This window comes from Topomyia yanbarensis, unplaced genomic scaffold, assembly GCF_030247195.1.
Source record: "Topomyia yanbarensis strain Yona2022 unplaced genomic scaffold, ASM3024719v1 HiC_scaffold_4, whole genome shotgun sequence".
In the NCBI taxonomy this organism is placed as follows: Eukaryota; Metazoa; Arthropoda; class Insecta; order Diptera; family Culicidae; genus Topomyia; species Topomyia yanbarensis.
The window spans coordinates 1731451-1753280 of record NW_026683602.1 but is presented as its reverse complement, the minus strand read 5'-3'; the positions used below and the strand labels follow the sequence as shown (position 1 = coordinate 1753280).

Sequence of the window (21830 nt, the reverse complement as noted above, 5' to 3'; positions counted from 1 at the left end):
TACTACAATCTTTATTTTCTCCACTGTATAGTAATCTTTTATTTTAAGAAATAAACTGCTAAACTGATCTCCGTTGATATCCGTTCACCTTCACGTCTTATTTGGAATAGACCGATTACAGAAACACGCGGTCTTACCGTTGACAGTTCGGTGACGTACCTCCACTGTCATCAAATGACGTCTGTCACCCACTGACGCGGCGCTTCACTGTTGTCGTGTTGCTTTTGACGCGAACGCGTTGCCTTTGCTAGGCCGTGTTGCCAGCTCGACGGTTTCTGCGTTGACAGTCTCCCCCGGGTGTAGTCCGGAGTCCACCGGAGCTCCACTCTTCCTCACGTCGAGCACAGCCAACCGCGACACCGGTCGAACACAGGTCTTGTCACCTATCTTCACGACCGCTCGTCGATTTCTGCCGTCCGCATGCTGCCTCAGGCGGACTATTCGCCCTCGCTCCCATCCACTCCGTCTCGTCGGATCAGCGACCATCACTAGGTCGCCTGGTTCCAGTGATGGTGTCTCGCTGAACCATTTCGGTTGCCGGCGGATCACCGGCAGATATTCCACCAGCCAGCGCCCCCAGAATACATCTAGCTGATGCTGGATGTGCTCCCAGGAATCCCCCAGGATTCGACACCGAACTGATTCGCTGATCTGTCTCGGTCCTTCATCTTCGTCGTTCATTTGCTTCATCCCATTCGAACTTAACAACAGGAAGTGGTTCGGGGTGAGGGCCTCGGTCTCCTCGCTCTCCAATGGCAGATACGTCAGAGGCCTTGAGTTTACGACACTTTCAGCCTCCACGACCAACGTCTGCAACCCCTCGTCGTCAAGCTTCCCCTCGGAATACGCTTCTTTCATTGCAGCTTTAACGGACTGTACTAGGCGTTCCCACGCTCCGCCCATGTGTGGCGCTCCTGGTGGTATGAAGTTCCACTTCGTGTTTGCACTGGTAAACGTTGCGGACAGTCCCTGGCTTATCTGGTGCTGCAGTACTCGATCGGCTCCTTGGAAATTCGTTCCGTTGTCGCTGAAAAACTCGGCAGGTGGCCCGCGCCGTCCAACGAATCGGCGGACGCACGAAATACAGGACTCTGTTGATAGTGTGTAGGCGATTTCTAGGTGTACGGCACGAATCGTTAGGCAGGTGAACAGTGCGACCCATCGCTTTACATTGGATCGCCCCAACTTCACCAGCAATGGTCCGAAATAATCCACCCCTGTGTAGGTGAAAGCTCGCTCGTGATGGGCTAAGCGGGCAGATGGCAGTGGTGCCATTGGAGGGATCATTGGTCTGGTTCGCCGTATTTTGCAGGACGGGCATTCTCTGTCCACTTTTTTGACCACCAATCGAAGCCTCGGGATAGCGTACAATTGTCGAACTTCGTTAACGACCGTTTCAGCATTGCCATGGCGAAAGTTGCGGTGGAATCGATGCACCAGAAGTTCCGTGACGCGATGCCTTCTCGGTAGAATCACGGGATGGCGCACGTTGTAGGCGACGTTCTTAACTGCCGCGATTCGACCCTGTTCACGTAGCAAACCCTTCTCGTCCAGCTTCGGCATCATTTGGTAGATGCAACTGTTTTTCCCGATGACTTCTTGACCGGTCTCATTGGGCGCTTTGTTTGACAGCGCTGCAACTTCGTCCGGGTATTGTTCACGTTGCACCAACTTGAAGATGACTTCTTCAGCAGCCTTCAGTTCCGACTGTTGTAGCTGTCCACTATATCGTGGCTGTTTCTTCGATACATTGTGCAGAAAACGGAGAACGTATGCGGTCGCACGTTGCAACCTGTTCCAGGAAGAGAATCGGTCGAAATCGATCGTTGGTTCAAACGAACTGTGATGTAGTGTCGATACACGCATTTCTTCCACGGTAACCATCACCGGTTCCTTGCGACAGGTCCAATCTGCTTCCAGGAGATTCAGGAAATGCGGTCCTTGGAACCACTTGCTGTCGTGGTTGAAGTACGGTCCACTACCCCATTTCGTTGCTTCGTCCGCTGGATTGGATTTGGAAGGCACCCATCTCCAGTCGCTTACCGAAGTATGCTCAAGTATCTCACCTACTCTACAGGACACGAACTGTCGATAGTTTCGAGGGTCAGCATTAATCCAGGATAGCGCCGTTCTGGAATCGGTCCAGAAAACCGTTTTGGAAACCGGGACGTCGAGGTTTTCCTTGACAAATTTTGACCACCGTACGCCCAGTACACACGCCTGCAGTTCCAGCCTGGGAATAGACCACGGTTTCAGGGGGGCGACCTTTGATTTTGCCGCTACTAAGCTGCACTGTGGTTTACCGTGTTCGTTGAAGGTGCGTAAGTAGATAGCGCACGAATAGGCTACTTCGCTTGCGTCGACAAACACATGCATTTCAGCCCTGAGGTAGGTCCTTCTCGTGGCGTTGGGGAAGTAACATCTGGGAATTCGGATCTCTGCGATATGGTTGATCATCTCGATCCACCTCTGCCACTTCGCATAGACTAAATCGCCTACTTGTTCGTCCCAATCCGTGCCTTCGCGCCACAGGTCCTGGATCAAGACCTTTCCGTGGATGATAAACGGCGAGAGTAACCCCAGTGGATCAAACAACGTCATGACGCAACGTAGAATCTGCCTCTTCGTCGGTCGGGTTACCATGCGAATCAGTGTTTGTACCTCGTCGCTCATTTGAGTAGAGAAACTCAGTTCATCGGATGATGGGCTCCAAAGCATACCGAGCACTCTCTCGGTTGTCGACCCGTCGATCAGGTTCAGTTGCTTCTCAGTTTCATCTGGTACTTCGCCCAATTGCTCGAGGACCGTGCTGCTATTTGACCGCCAGTTGTGCAATTTGAAGCCTCCTTGGCCGTGAATGTATCGCACGTCGTTTGCTACCTTTGTCGCCTCTTCTGCGGATCCGAAACTCGACAGGTAATCGTCAACGTAGTGATCGTGGACGATCGCTTTCGATGCCTCAGGAAACAGTTCAGCGTGCTGTACTGCGTTCCGATTTTTGACGAATTGTGCCGAAGCTGGCGAACAGGTGCTCCCGAAGGTAGCGACATCCATCAAGTAGATCGTAGGTTTCTCCGATGGACAAGCGCGCCACAAGAAGCGCTGGGAATTCTTATCTGCCTCTCGGATACGGATTTGGTGGAACATTTCCTGAATATCCGAGCTGACCGCCACCCCATACTGTCGAAAGCGGAATAGCACGGCTGGAAGTGACGAGAGTTGATCCGGACCTTTGAGAAGAGCGCTGTTAAGTGAGACTCCATCGACTTTGGCGGCTGCATCCCAAATAACTCGGACCTTTCCTGGTTTCTTAGGGTTTATTACCGCTCCCACCGGGAGGTACCATACCCTTCTTGGGTCCGCTGCATCTATCTCCGCTTTCGTAGCCCTGTGCGCGTAACCCTTTGCCTCGTATTCGCACATCTGTCGATGGAGGTTCTCTTTCAGCAGCGGATCGCGATCCATTCTGCGTTCGAGACATTCTAGACGACGTACCGCCATCGTGTAGCTGTTCGGGAATTCTACATTGTCTTCTTTCCACAACAAACCCGTTTCGAAACGGTTCTCTACTCGTCGGGTTGTAGTTTCCAGGATGGTTAGCGCTCGTTGTTCTTCCTTAGACATTGGAATGTTTGACGGGCGCACGCCTGCTTCTTCGATGGCAAAAAACTGCTTCACCGTATCGTGAAGTTCTTCGTCGCAATCGCACCTGCTTACGTGGAAATTATAAGCTTCGGTGTCACCGCTTTCTCGCGGACCGTAGACACACCAGCCCAATCTGGTTCTCGCAGCTATAGGACCGGTACCATCGCCCTCTCTTACTTTAAGTGGTACCGCAAGTCGTAGGTTGTCGATTCCTATGAGGATCTTAGGCTTTGCGTTATGGTAGCTGCTAACCGGAATCCCCCTGAGGTGCGCGTGTTTTGTCGCTGCTTCTTCCACCTGGAAACTCTGACTCGGCAGATTGAGACATTGAACCGTTCTTGCGTTCACTATCTTGTGCCGTTTGTGCTGTCCTTCACCTGCGATCTCGAAAGTGATGCGTTGCGATTCCTTTTCCATGCGGGAAGTGTTTCCCGTCCAGCGTAGACACAAAGGCTGAGGGCTACCTTTCAGACCCAATGATTCAGCCAGATCATGTTCCATTAGTGTCAGATCTGATCCCTCGTCCAAGAATGCAAAGGTATCAATCGAGACGTCGCTTCCATGTAGGATCACGGGAATTATCCGAAACAGCGTCGACGAAGTCAGAAGACGGTGGGTGTGATTCTCCGCCACTAATGCATTCGATGCTGGAGCCTTTGGAGGCCCACGTAGAGAGTGAAGCAGTGGATGATGGCGGAACTGACAACCCTCGATGTCACAACTACTACGAATCCGACACGCCCTGCGTCCATGGCTGAATAGACAATTCTGACAAAGACCTAAAGCTCGGACTCTTCTCCAGCGGTCGTCGACGTGCAACGCTTTAAATGCAATACACTCGCGCACTCGATGACCAGTTTTGCTGCAGTGTGCGCAGTCAAACTGTTTCGCTGCGCCGGTTGGCACATTTATTGACCGTACAGAACTGACTGCTCCTTCCATCGCGTGAGTGTTCACGAGCGCTTTGTTCTTCGGACGATCGCGTGGGTTGTTCCTTCTGGACTCAGGTTCGAAGGTTACTACGCTCGACGCGTCCTGCACCACCGACGTCATGTAATCGCCGAAGGTTTTTAAATCGACGACTTGAAAACTACGCTTATATCCTGCCCACATCATCCTTTGATCTGCGGGAAGCTTCGCAACGAGTTCCTGTAGTAGTGAAGGATTCGATAAATGAGCGCGTTCGTTCGCCGCTTCGATGTGGTCGCATAACGCTTGCACCGCCATCCCGAAATCGATGAGACCTTCCAATCTGTCGGACCGTGGTGCTGGGATGTCTCGCACCTTGCGTAGCAGAGCGTTGATCAGCAACTCAGGACGTCCAAATCGCATACGAAGTGTCTCGATCACTTGGGGCACCGCTGCTGGTAACACCAGCCGACTACGTACTGTTTCTAACGCAGAACCAGACAAACATCGTTGCAGGCGAAGCATGTTCTCACCATCCGAAAAGCCGCAGGCTTCTGTTGTGTATCGATAGCTTGAAATAAAGATCGGCCAATCCGCTGGGTCTCCAGAGAATCGGGGAAGTTCCTTAGCCAGGGACTGCCGTGCTGCTAGCTGCTGCTGCGTTGGACCTCCTGGAGCTCGAGGGGGAATCACTTGGTCTTGATACATATTTTCTGACAGACGAGGGGGCAGGGGAAATTTATTGAATTCAACCGGGTATGTGGGGGAATCACGCATTCGTTCATCGGTTTTATTCTTATATTGACTCTTGGGCAGAGTTAGTATTTGTGTTACACCCGGGCGCGCGTGAAAAACTTGCTGCTGCTCGCGGGGAACTTCAGGAGGCATTTTACTATTTCCCGGATGCGCGAAATTTCGCGACTGTTCACGGGAAATTTCATACATATTGGTCGTGGGGCAATATTGAGAGGTGTATTCGTTTGCATTTATTGAATAATTACTCAAGGCTTGACGCTTACCTGGGGGTTCCATATAGCTTGGATTGTTTTCCGTTGCTGCGATTGTTTGACTTACCGCTGCCAAACTAGTATGGCTTACCGGTTCCCTCACAGGCCAGCGACGATTTATTGGGTCGATTCCACCTACTGCTTCAGCTTCGGAACCATTTTTAGACCGAATTCGTTCGTACTCCGGGACAGTTGCTAACGTTCGGCCCGCCTTGGGAATGGCGCCGGTCTGCTTCTCCATGCGCGGCTGGCTTGCCGCTGGCTTTGGTAGCTGCTCCGTCACTGTACTGCTTGCTTCCGGTTGTCCGACTCGTTCGCACATTTCCGCACTGGATTGAAATCCTTCAAGTAGGTTGCGGCACAGTTCCAACTGTGCTTGTAGTGCTGATAGCTGTTCGTTTGTCGGTTTTGCTCGCCTTTCGCATTGCTCCACTCGGTTCCTGAGTTCCAACAATGCATCCTCAGATTTCGTTCCCTGTGGTGACTGAGACGCAGACGGCTTCAACACTGCTAGGGGAATGGTTACCATCGGTGGCGCTACCGATCTGGGTGTACCCGGCGCCGGTACCGAACGACGAACAGATGATGCTAGTGGGGCACCGGGGGGAAGTGGAGTAGAAAGACGCTTACTTGAAGTAGGTGAAGCCGCTTCATTGGTAGCACTGCGCGCTGAAACACCACTGCGATGGCTGCCATTTTCTTCTCCTTCCAACACTTTGTCGATGAGTTTTTGTTGCTCATCAAGATGGCGGCGTTGCAGCTCTATTTCCGCACGTTTTCGTTCTAGCTGCTGCCTTTCCACCAGCTGGCTCATACCGACGGAAAGCGCCGACGCTGCACTGGCACGACTGGAACCGCTCTTCAATGAAATGGCATCCTCTTGCATGGAGGTGCAATCACCGCACACCCATGACCGGTTCATCACACTCGCATCCACCCCGGCGCATGTATAGTGCCGCCATCCGTCGCATCGGTCACACTGGACCATATTGTCCGCACTATCCAGACGTTGGCAGGCCACACAATTGGATTCCTCTTGTTCCAACTCCGTTGTATCTCCAATTGGCGTCTGTTCGGCCATCTTACCACAAATTTTGAAGATTGTCGAGGTTGTAGGGCGCAGGAAAAGACCGTTTTGATAGCGAACCTTTTAATAGGCTTCAACTGTAAATTATATATAATTAGTACAAACTTTGTTACAAAACTATCTTCACTTACAATTTGGTGTTGAAATTCCTTTTAACGCCCTATGCTAACTGATTGCCTCGTTCTCCCGGCGGACCTTGCGGCGGGGTTTACGGGTGGCTGATTAAACGTAATTAATTATTATTTCTTCTTTCCTTTCAGGTATTATTTAACTTACTTTTATTTTACAGGTATCAGAGGACCGCTCAACTATTAATCTACTTCTACTACAATCTTTATTTTCTCCACTGTATAGTAATCTTTTATTTTAAGAAATAAACTGCTAAACTGATCTCCGTTGATATCCGTTCACCTTCACGTCTTATTTGGAATAGACCGATTACAGAAACACGCGGTCTTACCGTTGACAGTTCGGTGACGTACCTCCACTGTCATCAAATGACGTCTGTCACCCACTGACGCGGCGCTTCACTGTTGTCGTGTTGCTTTTGACGCGAACGCGTTGCCTTTGCTAGGCCGTGTTGCCAGCTCGACGGTTTCTGCGTTGACACCTACCAAAAAGAATGAGGAAAAATGCCATGCTTCATGGAAGTCGTTTTTATTGGTGAATCGAATTGTGGTAAGCTTTCTTATGTCACATTAGCGATTTGATTCAATTAATTTCTCATTATGATTTTGATTGGCAGCTTTTTTTCACAGGCGATCAAAGCTTCACAGGCGATCAAAGCTTTCTTGTGACTGGCGAATGAGCGGCTCGTGATACAATTTTCCCATGCTTCAGAATGGGTACTACAGGTCTCTCGATATGTTACTTCACTTCATAGCTTTAAATATTTTCAATCTAGTGTTTGATAAAAGTTTGTGTTATTGTTTACCATTGACTCAACTGATGTCCGAGATCAGAAAATTAAAATACTTAATGTTGGAAACATTCATTCCATGGAGGAAAAACTTACAAATTTACGGACTATTCTTTCGAGCTTATGAGGGGTTCTTTATGTGTGTACACTAGTCTGCCCAGAAAAATAATGAATATTTGAAAACACAATCGACCCTGAGCCGATTTCTAGTCCCACCAGGAGTACCTGCACCAAATTTGAAGCAAATCGGACAAGTCTAGCTACCGGACCAACGCTCCTGAAGTTTGTATGGAATTTTTCGACAATTTACATGAAACCCCACTGGCTTGCATTTTCACCACAAGGTGCACTATATGCGTCGTATTATCACTGTAAGTGAAAATAAGATTTAATTTAATACAACTTTGTCGAAGACTGCTAGTCAATCCGGCTTTGTTAAAGGAAGTTATTAAACTTTTAACGAAGTGAAGTCAGTTTTGCATGGGGTCTAGCAGTGCATGGTTGTGTACTGATACACAACCATGCATTGCCAGGCTCCATGCAAACTCGATTCCCACGAACTATGCATTTTTAAGAAATAATTGTTAAATTTAGCTCAATAGTATGTTCACTAACTTTTTATAGAAAAGATATAGAATATCAAAATATTCGGAAGAATTATTACAAAATGCCTGTCGTGCAACTTTGTAGAAGACACCTAATTTCTATCTCTCCGTTGAAAATCCCGTACAAACTTCAGGCACGTTGGTCCGGTAACTAGACTTGTCCGATTTGCTTCAAATTTAGTGCAAGTACTCCTGGTGGAATTAGAAATCGACTCAGGGATGAGCCGTTAGGGGGGAATTTTTTTCATGTCACTCTAATGGAACATGAATGAACCTCAAAGTGATATGTGCGCTTAGAATCGACATTATGTCGACGATTGATTTCAAGGGCGGCAAGATTCTGCGATGTGGAATGTTCAGTGGTGGAAAAGAATATGTGGTTTTTTTCCAAAGTCGGATGTCGACCCTGTCCAGTTTCATCACATCAGGAATGTTATACTGCTCACTACTGAACTATATTTGTATTTAAAAGTTTGTGTTCATCTGACAGTAAGTCTTAATGAACTAAATCAAAAATAATTAACCTAATGTAACAGCAAACGATGACGAAATTATAATGAATTATTATTTGACGTTGCGATTTATTGTTTGCATTTTTGGACTTGATCGCGATCATGGTGGCTATCAAACACTAATGGGAAGAATTCGAACCGTTAACCGAACTTATAATACACGGTGAATCGAATCCTCTGCAAATGCATGTCCAATTCTAGTCGGGTCAGCTCGAAACAAACATATAATTTAAGGTTTAGCTTTGAAGAAAACTAAAATGAGTGATACTTTAGTGATAATCATCCTAAAATACCAACGTTTGGCCATGTGTTAAAGAAGTTTTACAATTATTGACATAGAATAGCTTCGACGGTAACAAGCTGTAATTGAATATATGAATGCCAGACATAAGAAACTTCGCGATTAGTTCATAAAAATCACCACAACGTGGTATGTGAAGAATTTTCTGTTAGTCTAAACAATGTTGAAATGGTGGAAGGTAAACCCGCCCTACTTCATTAGTCCTCCTTGGCCAATGCACTCTTCGTCCTCAAACAACGTCATGCAACTATGAAGGTCAGATTACCACCCACTAATTCTATCCGGTTACTGCTACATCTTGCACATTAGTGACAAGAAAAAATATGACCTTAGACCCAACCCAGAGTCAATTTCTAGTCCCATCAGGAGTGTGTTAGAAGTTTGCGTAGGATATTTCGATAATTTACATGAAGAAAGCCAATAAAGTTGCATTTTCACCGCTAGATGGACCTGTATGCATCAGTTTCCCACTCTCTGTGAAAATAGGAAAAATAACTGTATTGTCCGCGACTTTGTCGAAGATTGTAAATCAATCTAACTTAAGGGGTTACAAGCCTTTTCTTTCCTTTTCCAAAAAATCGAAAAAATAGCGTATTTTACAATTAATTTTTCAGAATATTTTCTCAAATTTTCATAGAGATCCGACCAATAGATCGCAAGTTATGGCGCTTCGAAGCGCACCTCGTCTACCAAGGGCAGTGGTAACTTTAAACTCGATTATCTCGAAATGTTGTTTTCCAACAAATGACTTTCGTGATCATGATTGTCGAAAAGCTACTCAGCCGAACTTCTACAATTTTTTTTATTGCTCGTAAATAATTTTTCTCGTACCTTAACCATTACATTTTTTATGCATAAATTTTTATTTCGCAGGTAACTTTTTTAATATAATTTTTAATGGTCAAAGCGTCGATTTTTTGAGTTTTGGGATTTTAGTTGATTTGGTGGACTTCTATCGTGATCACCGCAAGCCTCTTAAAAAGGGTTTCGGGAAAAAGATAAAAACTCCCCTGATTTTCAATATGTTTTCAAGAACTCATGCTTTTTTTCACTGAAAAATGTACAATAACTTTGTTCTAATAAATTCATCTTTACATACTTTAAAAAACCAACTTTTTCTCAATTCTTTCTCTTAAAATGTATGTAACCCAATTAAGCGAAGTTATCAAACTTTCAATGAAGTGATGTCTGAAGCAGTTTTGCATGGGTGCACATGGTGGGGAATCAGTAGTCGACTCTCACTAACTTTATTTTTGTTTGCGAAATAATGGTTGAATTAGCTGAATGTTTGAAAGAATTTTGGTGCATGATATGATTCATCCTAAGATCAACAAATTAATGTACTAAATGTTGCAGTGATTCATTCCATCGTAGACAAAGTTTTAACTGTTATGATCTCATGAGAGATCATCCAGGTATTTTTAAACATATTTTGCATTTCGACTCGAAGCAATGAGGGGATTCTTAAGACCTCTAGCGGCCCCTATAGTTGAACAAACGTAAATAGAGTTGAATATGATTAAGGCTCAAATGAGAAACCCTCATATTGCGGCCATTTTTGAAAACGAAAAAAAAAGTTTTTTCGATACCCTTTACGTGATCTGCGGTTTTTCAAAAAATGACTCGTATTCGAGGCATGGTTGGAATACTGTTGATTGATTTTCATGAAGATTCTGCCGATGGTGTGCAATTAAAACGGTTTTCAAGATGGCCGCCTTCCAAGGCTTTCTCAGAAGAACCTTAAGCATCAGCAATTTGTGATGAATTTGTAATTTGATCTTCTTAGTTACATTGCGTTGCTTGAGGATGAAGAGTTTCTTGGCCAAGTAGTAAGAATAATAGGGTAGGGTAGATTTACCGTAAAAACACCATTCGAGCTCCCTTGTCCAAGCCATTTCTGTGTACTTCATGAAGCGTTGGGCTATGTATAACTACGTAAATATTGCAACATCTATCTTATATTCCAGTGATTCTCAGCCTGGGGTCCGTGAAGTCGTTGCTGGGGGTCCGCGAAGCAAAATATATTTTCCGAGCGCAGATTGAAATTTCAAGTCTTGTTTCCTAACGAACTGAAAATACCTTATCGATAGCATACAAAATCGATGGTTATCTGTGGGGGTCCTCATCAACCCAGGTTGATTTTTAAAGGGTCCGTGGTACGAAAAAGGTTGCGAACCGCTGGTATATGCTATTACTTGTCAATAGACACCATTCTTTATTGATAGATGGGCGAACATTACTAGTTTAGAAGTATAAAGCAGAAGTATAATACCTTTTGACACACCGAATGCGAAAAAATACGGGAACCATAGCTGTTTAATTTGATTTTTGTTGGTTCATGCTGTCATCAGATTTTTTGGGTTTGTAACTCTAATCTACAAAAAGATTATACTACAAGAGCTTCTCCGAACATTGCAGAATAACAAAATTTTGTTGAAATACATTTTAATGTGCAATGTTCATATTATGTAAACTTGGTGAAATTTATTCATATAGTTTGGTATATGAGTGAGATTATTAACATAACTAAAAAAATAGTCAAGTAAATTAAGAAAATTCAGCTCGCCCTTCGCAAGCATTCGAAACTATCCCATCGCGCAAACCTAAAAATGACTCGGGCAGTGGGACCACGCTTTAGACAGTGTTTGCTATTAATTGCCAGAGGTAAACTTAATTTCGCTGAAACATACAAGCAATCAATAATCCGAATTTGGCCAGGATTTTTTTTGTCTGAAAAGGAATCTACAGTAGTGACAAACGAAGTCAGATTTATGTTACAACCGGAATTATGAACCAGGACACAAAGAGTGCTTTCAAAGTCGTCTACTACCTTTTTAGACGACATTGTTGTTCTTCCGTCTATTGACATCGTGCCGTTTTGTGAAATCAGTTCTAGAGTTGTATAGTATCATCAAGATAAGTTTTGTGCCCAAAGACTGCAATACGCCAAACTGTCCGGAATATCAGTGAAATGAAAAAATACTGAGCTAAATACTATTGAATACGAAGCAGCAGGTAAAAAGCATGTGTATGATAGTAGAAAAAAGCTGGAAGAGAAGTTACAGATATTACTGTAGTTCTAAGAAATACAATTTTAGAATCCATTATATTCTTTTTTTCTATTATAGAGGTTTTAACCTTAGGGTGATTTACCTCTTTTCGGGTTAGAGAAATCTCTTGGGAAAATATCTAACCTTATGTGCGGGGTTGGGAATCGAGGTGAGCTGAGTACAAGGCAATCGATTTACCAACTACGCTATGCCCGTCCCCATTTATATTCTTGTAAAAAGTTCAACGCTTAAAATTTCATCCTTTCAACATCATCACTATCAATATTTTACATTTGTATAATTCGATTTTATAAAGCTATAAATTTAAATATAAAACCAAACATTAGCATACATTTCAACAAGCATCCTAGCAATGGCAATGAACCGGTTGTCACCTTCACGGCATGAACATCATGTTTAGTCACCTTATTTGAAATCCCTTATTTTAAATACTACACTGTTCGAAAAACTATTTTCCATCTCTCTACTTCTGAAAAAAAAAAAACTGCTGTCGTAATCTAAGTACGCAAGCACCATTTGTAGCTTTGACATCATCTATTTCATCATACTACATACCTTACTCTTCCTGCTCTTTATGACATCGAACAGACGCCATACATAACAAAACAATTCAAAATTTGTACACAATTGAACGAGAATTGTGCGCGACTTGGCGTCTATCGCGGGTGTAATTTAAATCAAACGCTCACGTGGTTACGCGTGTAAAAGAAGAAAAAAATCACAAGAGCGGTAGAAGCAGAAGAAAAAGAAGAAGGCCGAGCAAACGAAGCAGAAGGGGCCGCCCTCCGGGTGTGACAATCGCAGTAGGTAAGTGCTGGCAAATTTCATGCTACAAGGATTTCGTAGCCTAATCTACTTGCACTTTTCATACCATTCCATTCATACATACTGCGCGCGTTGGTACACACTGCTCGCCATCAGGAAGAAGGTAACGACGAGCAAAGCCTACTTGAATGTTGTCTGAGCGACGGACGCGGTCCTCCTAGGATTACCCCATTCGAGTGAAGCTCTATTGTTCCGAGTAGACCGGCTGTGACTTGATTCTCGTATAAAATGTGAATTGATTAGGGAGTAATGATCATTTTAGTTGGTGCGTTCAGTACAGTCGCATATCAGTGTCTTGGCAAGTTTAAGTAAAGTGCGAGTCTCAAGCATTTCCGTTGTTCTACATAGAACATTATTTGTGGTGAAAAAAATATAATCTCTCGTGTTGCAGTAGAAAATATGTTTACCAAACTGGTGACAGTCTTTGTGGTGGTTACTTTGGCAGCGTTTGGATGCACTTATGCTCAAAGGTACAGAAATTTTTCGATGAAAGATTAAACTATCGTTTCATTCAAAGTTCCTCGGTCAATACTAAGATTATGACAGAAAAGTGACTGAATCACGTGTTGATCAATTGAAGAACATGTAGAAGCTAGAACGTGTTTAATAAGTTATATGTGTTCTCTGTATCCTAAGAACCGTGTAGGCTATATCTACAACATTAACTATATCCTTTTAAGATATACAACATGTAATTTTATCAGTTTGACGACGTTTTTATGTATCTCGTAAAGTTTTGGTGAGATGCGCAACATATACATGGATATATATTTGGTGGATTACAGTGATCTTCATGTAAATTCAGGATAGATAACTCATTAATACAATTAAAATTATTTTGTTAGGCTCATTTTATCTAGACTAGTTTTTAATAGACCCTCCACAGGTAGGACATGGTTTAAAAGAAACTATATGTTAAAATACCTTCCCAATTTGGGTTTAACGTCTAAACAAAAAAATATCGTTTCATGAAAGAAGAATTACGCTCTTGACTATTTCAATATCCCACTAATTAGATTCGAAATGGTGGCCAAACAACTAGTGAATTACCATTGTTCTCAAATTTTATGTTGGGAGCTCAGTGACTGCCAAATTCTTGAAGTTTAAGCTTCGTACCGGAAAACCGCTTGCGATATTTACCTCACAGCAACAAAATTAACCTCGCCTACTCTCCACAGTAACAACTGGCGTCGCCCGAACGAGACTTCCTTCGCGACCGAATCGGCAAACGATCGTTCTCAGCGACTTGGTCTGACGACCGGATACGGTAGTGGTGGTCTGAACGGGTACGGCTATTCAAGCTCCGGCGTAGGAGGCTACGCCCCGTTAAAAATCGACCTCGGTGGAGTCGTTCTCGGGACACTAGTTGGAATCGGAGCCCTGTTGATTCTTCCCAAGCTGGTTAGTGCCTTCGGTGGTGGAGGCTACGGGGGTGGCCATTATCGTAGTGCTGAAGGGAGTGATCTTACCGGGGTTACCGAGATGCTGAACAAGGTCGACGGGTTTTTGGCGCAAAACAACATCGATTCGGGCTCATGCATGCAGAAGGCGATCTGCAGCTACGTACGTTCCTCGGATTATCACATGCAGGTCGGAACGGCTGATCAAATCGAACATATGATTCTTGCTTTATCGGAGTAAGTTTTTGCGCAAATTTGCAATGAGATGTTTATTACTAATTTGAAATTTGCGATAGGAACTCGTTGGTGGACTACATGCTGGACGGAACAGCGATTAAGGAGGCTATCAAGAACGGGAAACAACAGACGGCACGATCCTGCGATGAGCTGTACAAAACATGCCCCTTGGATAGGCAATCTGCACTACAAGTGTTCAAAAAAATGTTCCCTCTAGGTGGGAACTAACTAACAGCCAATAGGGATCACTCATAGACATCCGGAGAATATGCAAACAGTGAATATATTTAGAAAAAAAAACTAATTACCGATCAATGTCATAAACAAGCCGTCTCGCAGTGTGCCGTATGTAGTTTGTGATAATAGTCGTCGAGGGGTAGGTATTTTACACTATCCATAACACATGTATTTTATCTACCCTTTTCTAACAGATTTCCATAAATTAAGGAACAAATCAAGGTCCGAGAACTCATCCCTCAAACAATAATAATAGACACCGAAAAACTGCCATAGCCTACTCATAGCACGGTGACTCGTACGCCAAAAATTCATCGCCAAACCGAATCAGAGATCATATAAATTTACACTTTACGCTCACCACAACTCCGCAACATTCACACACACACCCACGCCCAGACAAGCAACTACGAGTACACGCTCAACTCACGTGTCACCTGTTTTTTTCGAGAAACCTTCCTAGCCAAGCTTCATTCAGTTCAAGGATATACGATGAAAAAAGGTCACACAGAAAAGTAACTCCCACAAACCATGGATTCACTTTGCGGAGGTGATGACACTCTTCTCGAATGCTGGAACAGCAAAAATCGTACACCAGCTAGAGACAATAATTTATTAGTATCAAAGGTACAACATAAATAATCCTTGGATCGTAGATTCAAATACGTCCTTGTTTGTGTCAACGACCCTATATTTGCGGGAGCGGCCATCATCTCCGACCGTATAAAGTGAGATCGGATTTCGTTCCAAAAATCATACCCAAGCAGAAAGCAAAATGATTCTATTTTAAGAAAATTCCGCACAACAACGAACTAAGTTCAGCTTGGTGGAACTCAACAACGACTAGCCTAGCCTGCTAGTAGCGGGTGATCGTGTATCGGGGCAGTAGATCACCATTCTGATTCAGTATTCATCTCGTGTGATCCAATGTGTGACTAACGAAATCCCTGTACAAATTCAGATGGAATTTGCATTCGACAGTGAGGTTGGAAATGTAAACCACTACAAGCTCATTTGGACATTTTTGTCGCAGAGGAAAGATGTTGCAGCTGCTCATGCTAAATGAAAATAAAAAATGCATTCTCTGTTAACTGCTATTTCTTTATATAAATACTAGTAACAATCATACATTTCTGAAAAAGGAAAACTCACATGAGATATACATGTATTATTTACGAAGGGGATCCAAAAATTTAGCCTAAACATAAGTAACGATAACGGTTCTGGGGGATTGGTATACGTACAACTGTAAATATTTCCTCGCATAAATGGTGAAAGAATAAATAAATGATCAAATGAAATTGAAGTATTGCCTACTTTCGTTGAAAGAAAAAACACCATTGAATTTATATTTTTTAGTGCAATACAGAGCTTCGATCCGAGAAGAACGATTCTTTTCGCCCATTTTTTATCTAACTTTAAAACATTTATTGTCTTCCTCAAAAGAGACCGTTTCTGTGAGTGGATTGAACCGAGATAAACATTCATGTTGATTAAAATAAAAAATTTTATATACCCTAAATTTATGTCGGACTCCAGAACCGGAGGCATGAGAGATTTCAACATAATATGGTTCTTACATAAAAACGCTATCGAAATGGGTGTCAAAGATCAAGGAATTACATCAGAATTTTGATGATCTTTACAAGTAGTACATATGCTCTTTTCCAGGGTCGGCGGAAACTCTATACGAAGTATAGCAAACTCCGTTTATGCAAAATTCTCATGTGTGGAGTTGTCCACACCTATAAATTCAAAATGTGTTTTTACAGTATTCACAAACATTTATTTGGGCAAGCGTTAACACCGATTTAAATACAAGATACAGCACTACATAACACAAACATTCCAAAACAAACACAAAATACAGCTCAGCTTAGCTACTCTTCTGGACCCGAAATATCGTCCTGTCTCGAAAACTTTTTTTTAATTTTGATTACAGAGGGATTAACCTTAGGCACATTCGCCTCTTGTCGGGTTAGAGGAATCACTTTGGGAAAATTCTCTAACTCAATGTGCGGGGTTGGGGCTCGAACCCAGGTAAGCTGCGTACAAGGCAATCGGTTTACTAACTACGCTATACCCGTCCTCTCCCGAAAACTCTTCGACGATCGCGCATGAACTGAGACACGCCGATATCTGGAGACCGGACTCGCGCAGCTGCATAAGCAAATTATCATACAAAATATATGCTCTTTCCCGCAGCAATTGGTTTCTTCACGAATGAAGATAGAGAAACTTATTTTGGTTGGACCGAAGTCCGTAATTTTCTCGTCGGGAACTGACGGCTGCTTTTGGAAAACTCCCAAGTGAGTAATCCTTATAAAATCATACCGTCAGTTCACAGCCGGTAGATGCGTATACCACACTATGCTGGTATGAGGGGATTTGCTGGCCAAACTCCGAGGTTTTTTCTTGCTAAATCATTCAGTTCGTAAGAGAAAAAACCCTTTTTGAAACAAATTTTAGCCGGTAAGTATTGTGGTCCTAGTTTAGCATTGCAAGATTCGAGTGTATTCGATAACTTCATGTTTCGACGGCAAACCATTTGACCGTCATCGAAAGGTTTTGCAAACATGCGATGTCGCAAGTTATATTGACCCTTGCTTGCCTTTGCTAAACTTTTAACCACAATATCTCGCATTTTATCTAACTTGTTTCTAGGTCACCCTCTCCGGAAACTCCACCGGAGTCAACGGCATTTCATACCCGTCCAAACCTAGTGGAGGTATGAATGGTGGTGTTTAGGATGCGTCCCACAACAGTGATGTGGACATCCCAGTTGCATTGGTAGGTTCGAGCATATGCCCGGATTTCGGTGTTTATCAAGCGATTACTGTGGCGAAGGAACGACGTAGTGGAACGCTAATCGTCTAATTATCACAAATCCAAAGCATCGTCTGTTCCCACCGGGTTCTCTGCTGAGCATAATTTTAGCTGGTCTCTCTGCCGACGTGCATGGTACATGTCCAACTCACTGTTGTCTGCTGTGTTTTATCAGCCTTCCAATGTCAGCATGTTTGTATACTTAGTAAAGTTTGTGGTTCAAGCGCCTGCACCATTCTATAATATCTACTGTGCCGTCGAGTATTGAACGCAAAACTCTTCTCTCTAACACATCATGGCCGTACAGAGTAAGAGTATCAGCGATTTGCATTGAGCAAATTTTGTACGCGTCTGTAGGTCGAAACCAAATGGCAAATGCAATGCCTTTTCCACTGCTCTGCGATCAACGCCAAGGATGTCTATCTCGTTCGCGAAGCTAAGAGGCATGTGAGAACTAGTGATGATAATTCCGTTCCCTTGCAAACTAGATCTTTATTTGACAACTTCAAGCATTATATTGAACAATAAACTAGAGAGTGCATCAATCTAACACCACAAACGAAACGAATATTTTTCCGGTCAGTATACTTGATGCTCTTAAACAGTTTCACTCGAAAGACATGTTCCTGTACTATCTACACAGTTCATTTCGTTTCACTGTATTGTACGCTACATTGAAATCCACAAAAGGTTATAAATTTGCAAGCATTCTTGAAGTTTATCTAGAAATTGTCGCAAGGTTAACATGTTGTCCGTTGTTGATCGTACTTCTCGAAACCTGCCTTGATATTCGCAGGCAAAGGACCTTTGCCAACGGGCTTACCGTTTTTCGACTACCGCGAATAGCGTCGTCGGAATAACCTTCGTTACTTCGTCGAACGTGGGTGGATTCACAACTTGTCAATCATCCCCAATCCTAATTCTGTTTGTACCTTCTCTTTTCGTGTATCCATTCAATAACAAATCAAAGTGTGCAGACTGTTTTTTGCCAAAGGAAAAAATGGATTAACCAATTTCCGCATAAGTGCACAAGACCTAACTTTGATAAGTAGGATTTTGATGTACCGTGTTCCACTCGTCAGTAACTGACACCAGCTTGTTGTGCTTTGTTAGCTGAGATATCGCTCGGTAGCAACCAGTTGCTTTAGGCGTTCACACGCGTTGTGTGAGCTGTTTGGATGAAATGTCTAACTGGCGCCATTTTGGTGTTAATTTTGATACATCGGCTGACAGCAAGTTGGTGTTAGTTACTGAGGAGTGTGTTAGAAATAGGCTTAAAATCCTACGGACTAATCTTTTGTCTTCTGCTGGTAGGAGTCGAACTTAAACAGCATAACTACGAATCACTCAAGTCTACCAACGTAAGATCACCACTGAAAACCTGTCGACGATTAGCATCGATAAAATGCTGCTGTTCATCTGTGTTTGTCTTTCGCATGCCGAGGTAGATTTTTATTAGACTTTTGTCATTGCTCTTGCAGTGGTAGAGGGTTTGCTACTGCGTGTAAGGTGGTGGCTTTGTCTACAGCGACTACCCACCGCTGCCGAGCGATTCCCATCAATTCCTTTATGTATTTCGGCTAATATGTAGTCACATTTTCTTTTTTACTTTTTAACGACATTCAATTAGCTAGAGATTTTAAGCTTATAGCTAATGACCCTGTCACTTCTAGTTTTCCAATCTGTATATTTCACATCTGTATATTTCACATTCTTACTAGGGATCTAAATTTTCATAACTTTCTCTACTCAGTTATGGTGAACACCATTTTTTAAGCACAAGCATAGGCATGTGAGATCGCTCGTGGTTGCTACTCCGTTATGGACCAGAACCAATTGAGATTGCAAAAGGTGCTTGAGAATAACATGATGAGCCACATTATGCAATCTAAATTGATCCCTGTATGCTGGCCACGTCCGAATGCAGATCTTCTGGGAATGGAAGGAATGTTAGTCCGATACATGTCGTTGCTAGAAGACGAGGAACTCTGTGCATCTCCACATGTATCACGGGAAAAGGGGGAGTTGTTAATATGCCAATAGTGTTATCATATAATAATTGCTCTGGGCAGCCGGATGCCGAGAATTTGATAAATTTATCATTTGTCGTATTAATACGATTGGCCAAATACGCAACTTTAAATACGCATAGCCGACTATGAGAAGCATTGCTTATATTTTGGTAAATCGGTAAAGTTCCATTTTCTATCTCGCGGCAAATTTTCCGTGGTTTCTATCGTGTCGGTGCTGATTTTACTCGGCGATCGTTTGGATAAGAGCTATTTGTGTGTGTCTCGATTTTTGCTTGTGTCAGGTATAATTCCTGTAGATAGTTGAAATTGTACATGTATAATGGCTTCGTAGTAAGAAGGTCTTTTATTAATATTAAAGTGCAAAATTAATATGACAACATAAATGGAAAACTGAGTTATTTTCGTAGCAATAGTATAACAGAATGCCGACTCTAAGTAAATAATAGATTCTAAGCAATCACTTCTGCACGCGATTTTTTTATTGTTATGAATACTTCTGGTTATGCCAGGAAGTATAAAACCATTAGATAGTTGACAAGACTGTCATTAAGTTAGTGTCGGATTCTGATGAGACGAAGTCGAAACGCAAATAGTTATTACTAATTTATATCAAAGTGCTTTTTCCATCTCGATACCACTCCTCTATGAGCTGTCAACAGATTTTCGTTCCAATCGAAGATCATAACCGGTGATCGTTGTTGATCGCACCACAGTGGAAAACGTTTCTGTTTTCCTTCTAACGTCAGATACAGATTAGGGGTTGGGTCAAACGCTAGACCTCGAAGAAAAATGGAAACAAAACTAGATTCGAAGAAACAAACATCTCCATTACTCATTAATGAATGGCCTTCGCCTATCAAACACTAACAACCACGCGCTTCCTCGTGAAATTTAAACAAAGCATGCGCATGGCCTTCCGTTAAACGGTGACTAACAGCGGCTAATTTACAAACTTTTTTTTCAATATCAAGGTACACGAAGGTTAAATAACACCGAAGTCGGCAGTTTCCTTTGGATTAACGATGGTCGAAGGGAAAGAAATGTGTAACCGCACCTCACACGTCGATTGGGACCGAAATAAATCACGTTGCGGCTGTGATCTTGCCATCGAACCAGCCAGCGATGAATGGTTCGCGGTGGTGAGTCTGCCGTTACAAAATTAGAAAGGTGATTCTCGGCAGTCATGAAATTGTGGCTGGCGGTTTGTTGTGATTGTCACCTGTGCTACGTTTGGCTGCGTCATCTTCTGCTGTTGTGATAATCCTCGTTCGACCGGTGACGCCTCCACCCACACCAGTCCACAATGGGACGTGTTTTTCACCTGTCACTCAACGCAGCTGTGAAATTGGTCGAATGGTAATAAATACAAAACACGATCATATAATTTTAGAAACACTGACTGTCCATTGTACGCTGAATGTGCTGTCAGTGTTATGGCGACTTCAACATTCCAATATCGGTTTTTCGATTTAAATATAAAGGATTACAATTTTAAGATTTTTTTCTTCCCAAAATATATAGTGCAAACATGAAACGAATGTCCAGACAAAAATATTGGAATCATTTTCGAAAACGATAATTTAAACCCGCAAATTCATTAAAACGAAACCAATTTGCCTGTTCTGGTCAAATTTCAACTGCACAAACACACGACGCCCATCGTGGGGACGCGTGGCCTTCTGGCACATAAACAAGCTTCACCAACGGTAACATTCAACGCCGTTGGTTCAACTGTCACAACGCGGTCAAGTACACGAACAAGCAAACATAAATTCTGGTCCATACCGGGATGACATTTCTCACCCTACTCCGAAGTGAATTGAATCGCCTGCTTTTCTGTTTGTTTTGTTTGTGCATGCATTGCGCACTGAACGCAAGTAAGAAATAAATACCTACATACTACACGTTAGCACACCGTCGGAGAGTAAACCATCCGCTAAGGATTAGCCAGACGTGTGCAAATATTCAAAAATATCTTCGCAAAAGCGTAGTTATTACATACAACGATACCGCCTACCCTAAATACCCCGTCCGTAAAATTGGCAATCATGAATTAAAAATTCGCACGACCAAAATTAAAGTAAACAAAGACTGCTGTAGAAAGAAAAGAAACTGGCAAGAGATGCATCGCTTGCTGTGAGAACAGAAAAAAGCAGCCTATGGAGATAAATTTTCATGGTAGCGTTATAAAAAACAGGTTTCCTTTCCGCAACGCC

At 43.1% G+C, this 21830-nt stretch overlaps 2 protein-coding genes across 3 annotated transcripts; one reads left to right on the top strand and one right to left on the bottom strand.

Moving 5' to 3' along the window:
* Window positions 1-247: 247 nt before the first annotated feature.
* LOC131695409 (uncharacterized) lies at window positions 248-6642 on the bottom strand. The gene is made up of 2 exons (XM_058983894.1): window positions 353-6642; window positions 248-275 (listed from the first exon to the last, which is right to left on the bottom strand). The coding sequence occupies exons 1-2, from the start codon at window positions 6640-6642 to the stop codon at window positions 248-250; spliced, it is 6318 nt and encodes a 2105-aa protein (XP_058839877.1).
* A 6091-nt stretch (window positions 6643-12733) lies between these two features.
* On the top strand, window positions 12734-16061 carry LOC131695454 (uncharacterized). Of its 2 annotated transcripts, none has more exons than XM_058983968.1 (5): window positions 12734-12863; window positions 12978-13351; window positions 14060-14518; window positions 14578-14894; window positions 14950-16061. In XM_058983968.1, the coding sequence occupies exons 2-4, from the start codon at window positions 13281-13283 to the stop codon at window positions 14744-14746; spliced, it is 699 nt and encodes a 232-aa protein (XP_058839951.1). In that variant the 5' UTR covers window positions 12734-12863; window positions 12978-13280; the 3' UTR covers window positions 14747-14894; window positions 14950-16061. The 2 variants fall into 2 exon arrangements, with proteins under 2 accessions (XP_058839951.1, XP_058839952.1); XM_058983969.1 differs by lacking the exon at window positions 12734-12863 and having other exon boundaries at window positions 13146-13194; window positions 13273-13351.
* The last annotated feature ends 5769 nt before the right edge of the window (window positions 16062-21830 follow it).

Bases quoted from the DNA above. Each gene is read 5' to 3' on its own strand.
- LOC131695409 (XM_058983894.1), bottom strand. From the start codon at position 6,642: ATGGCCGAACAGACGCCAATTGGAGATACAACGGAGTTGGAACAAGAG. The intron at 276-352 runs GTTGGCTGTGCT...CTGTCAACGCAG, and splicing joins TGTGTTCGACCGGTGTCGCG to AAACCGTCGAGCTGGCAACA.
- LOC131695454 (XM_058983968.1), top strand. From the start codon at position 13,281: ATGTTTACCAAACTGGTGACAGTCTTTGTGGTGGTTACTTTGGCAGCG. The intron at 13,352-14,059 runs GTACAGAAATTT...TACTCTCCACAG, and splicing joins GGATGCACTTATGCTCAAAG to TAACAACTGGCGTCGCCCGA. The intron at 14,519-14,577 runs GTAAGTTTTTGC...AATTTGCGATAG, and splicing joins ATGATTCTTGCTTTATCGGA to GAACTCGTTGGTGGACTACA.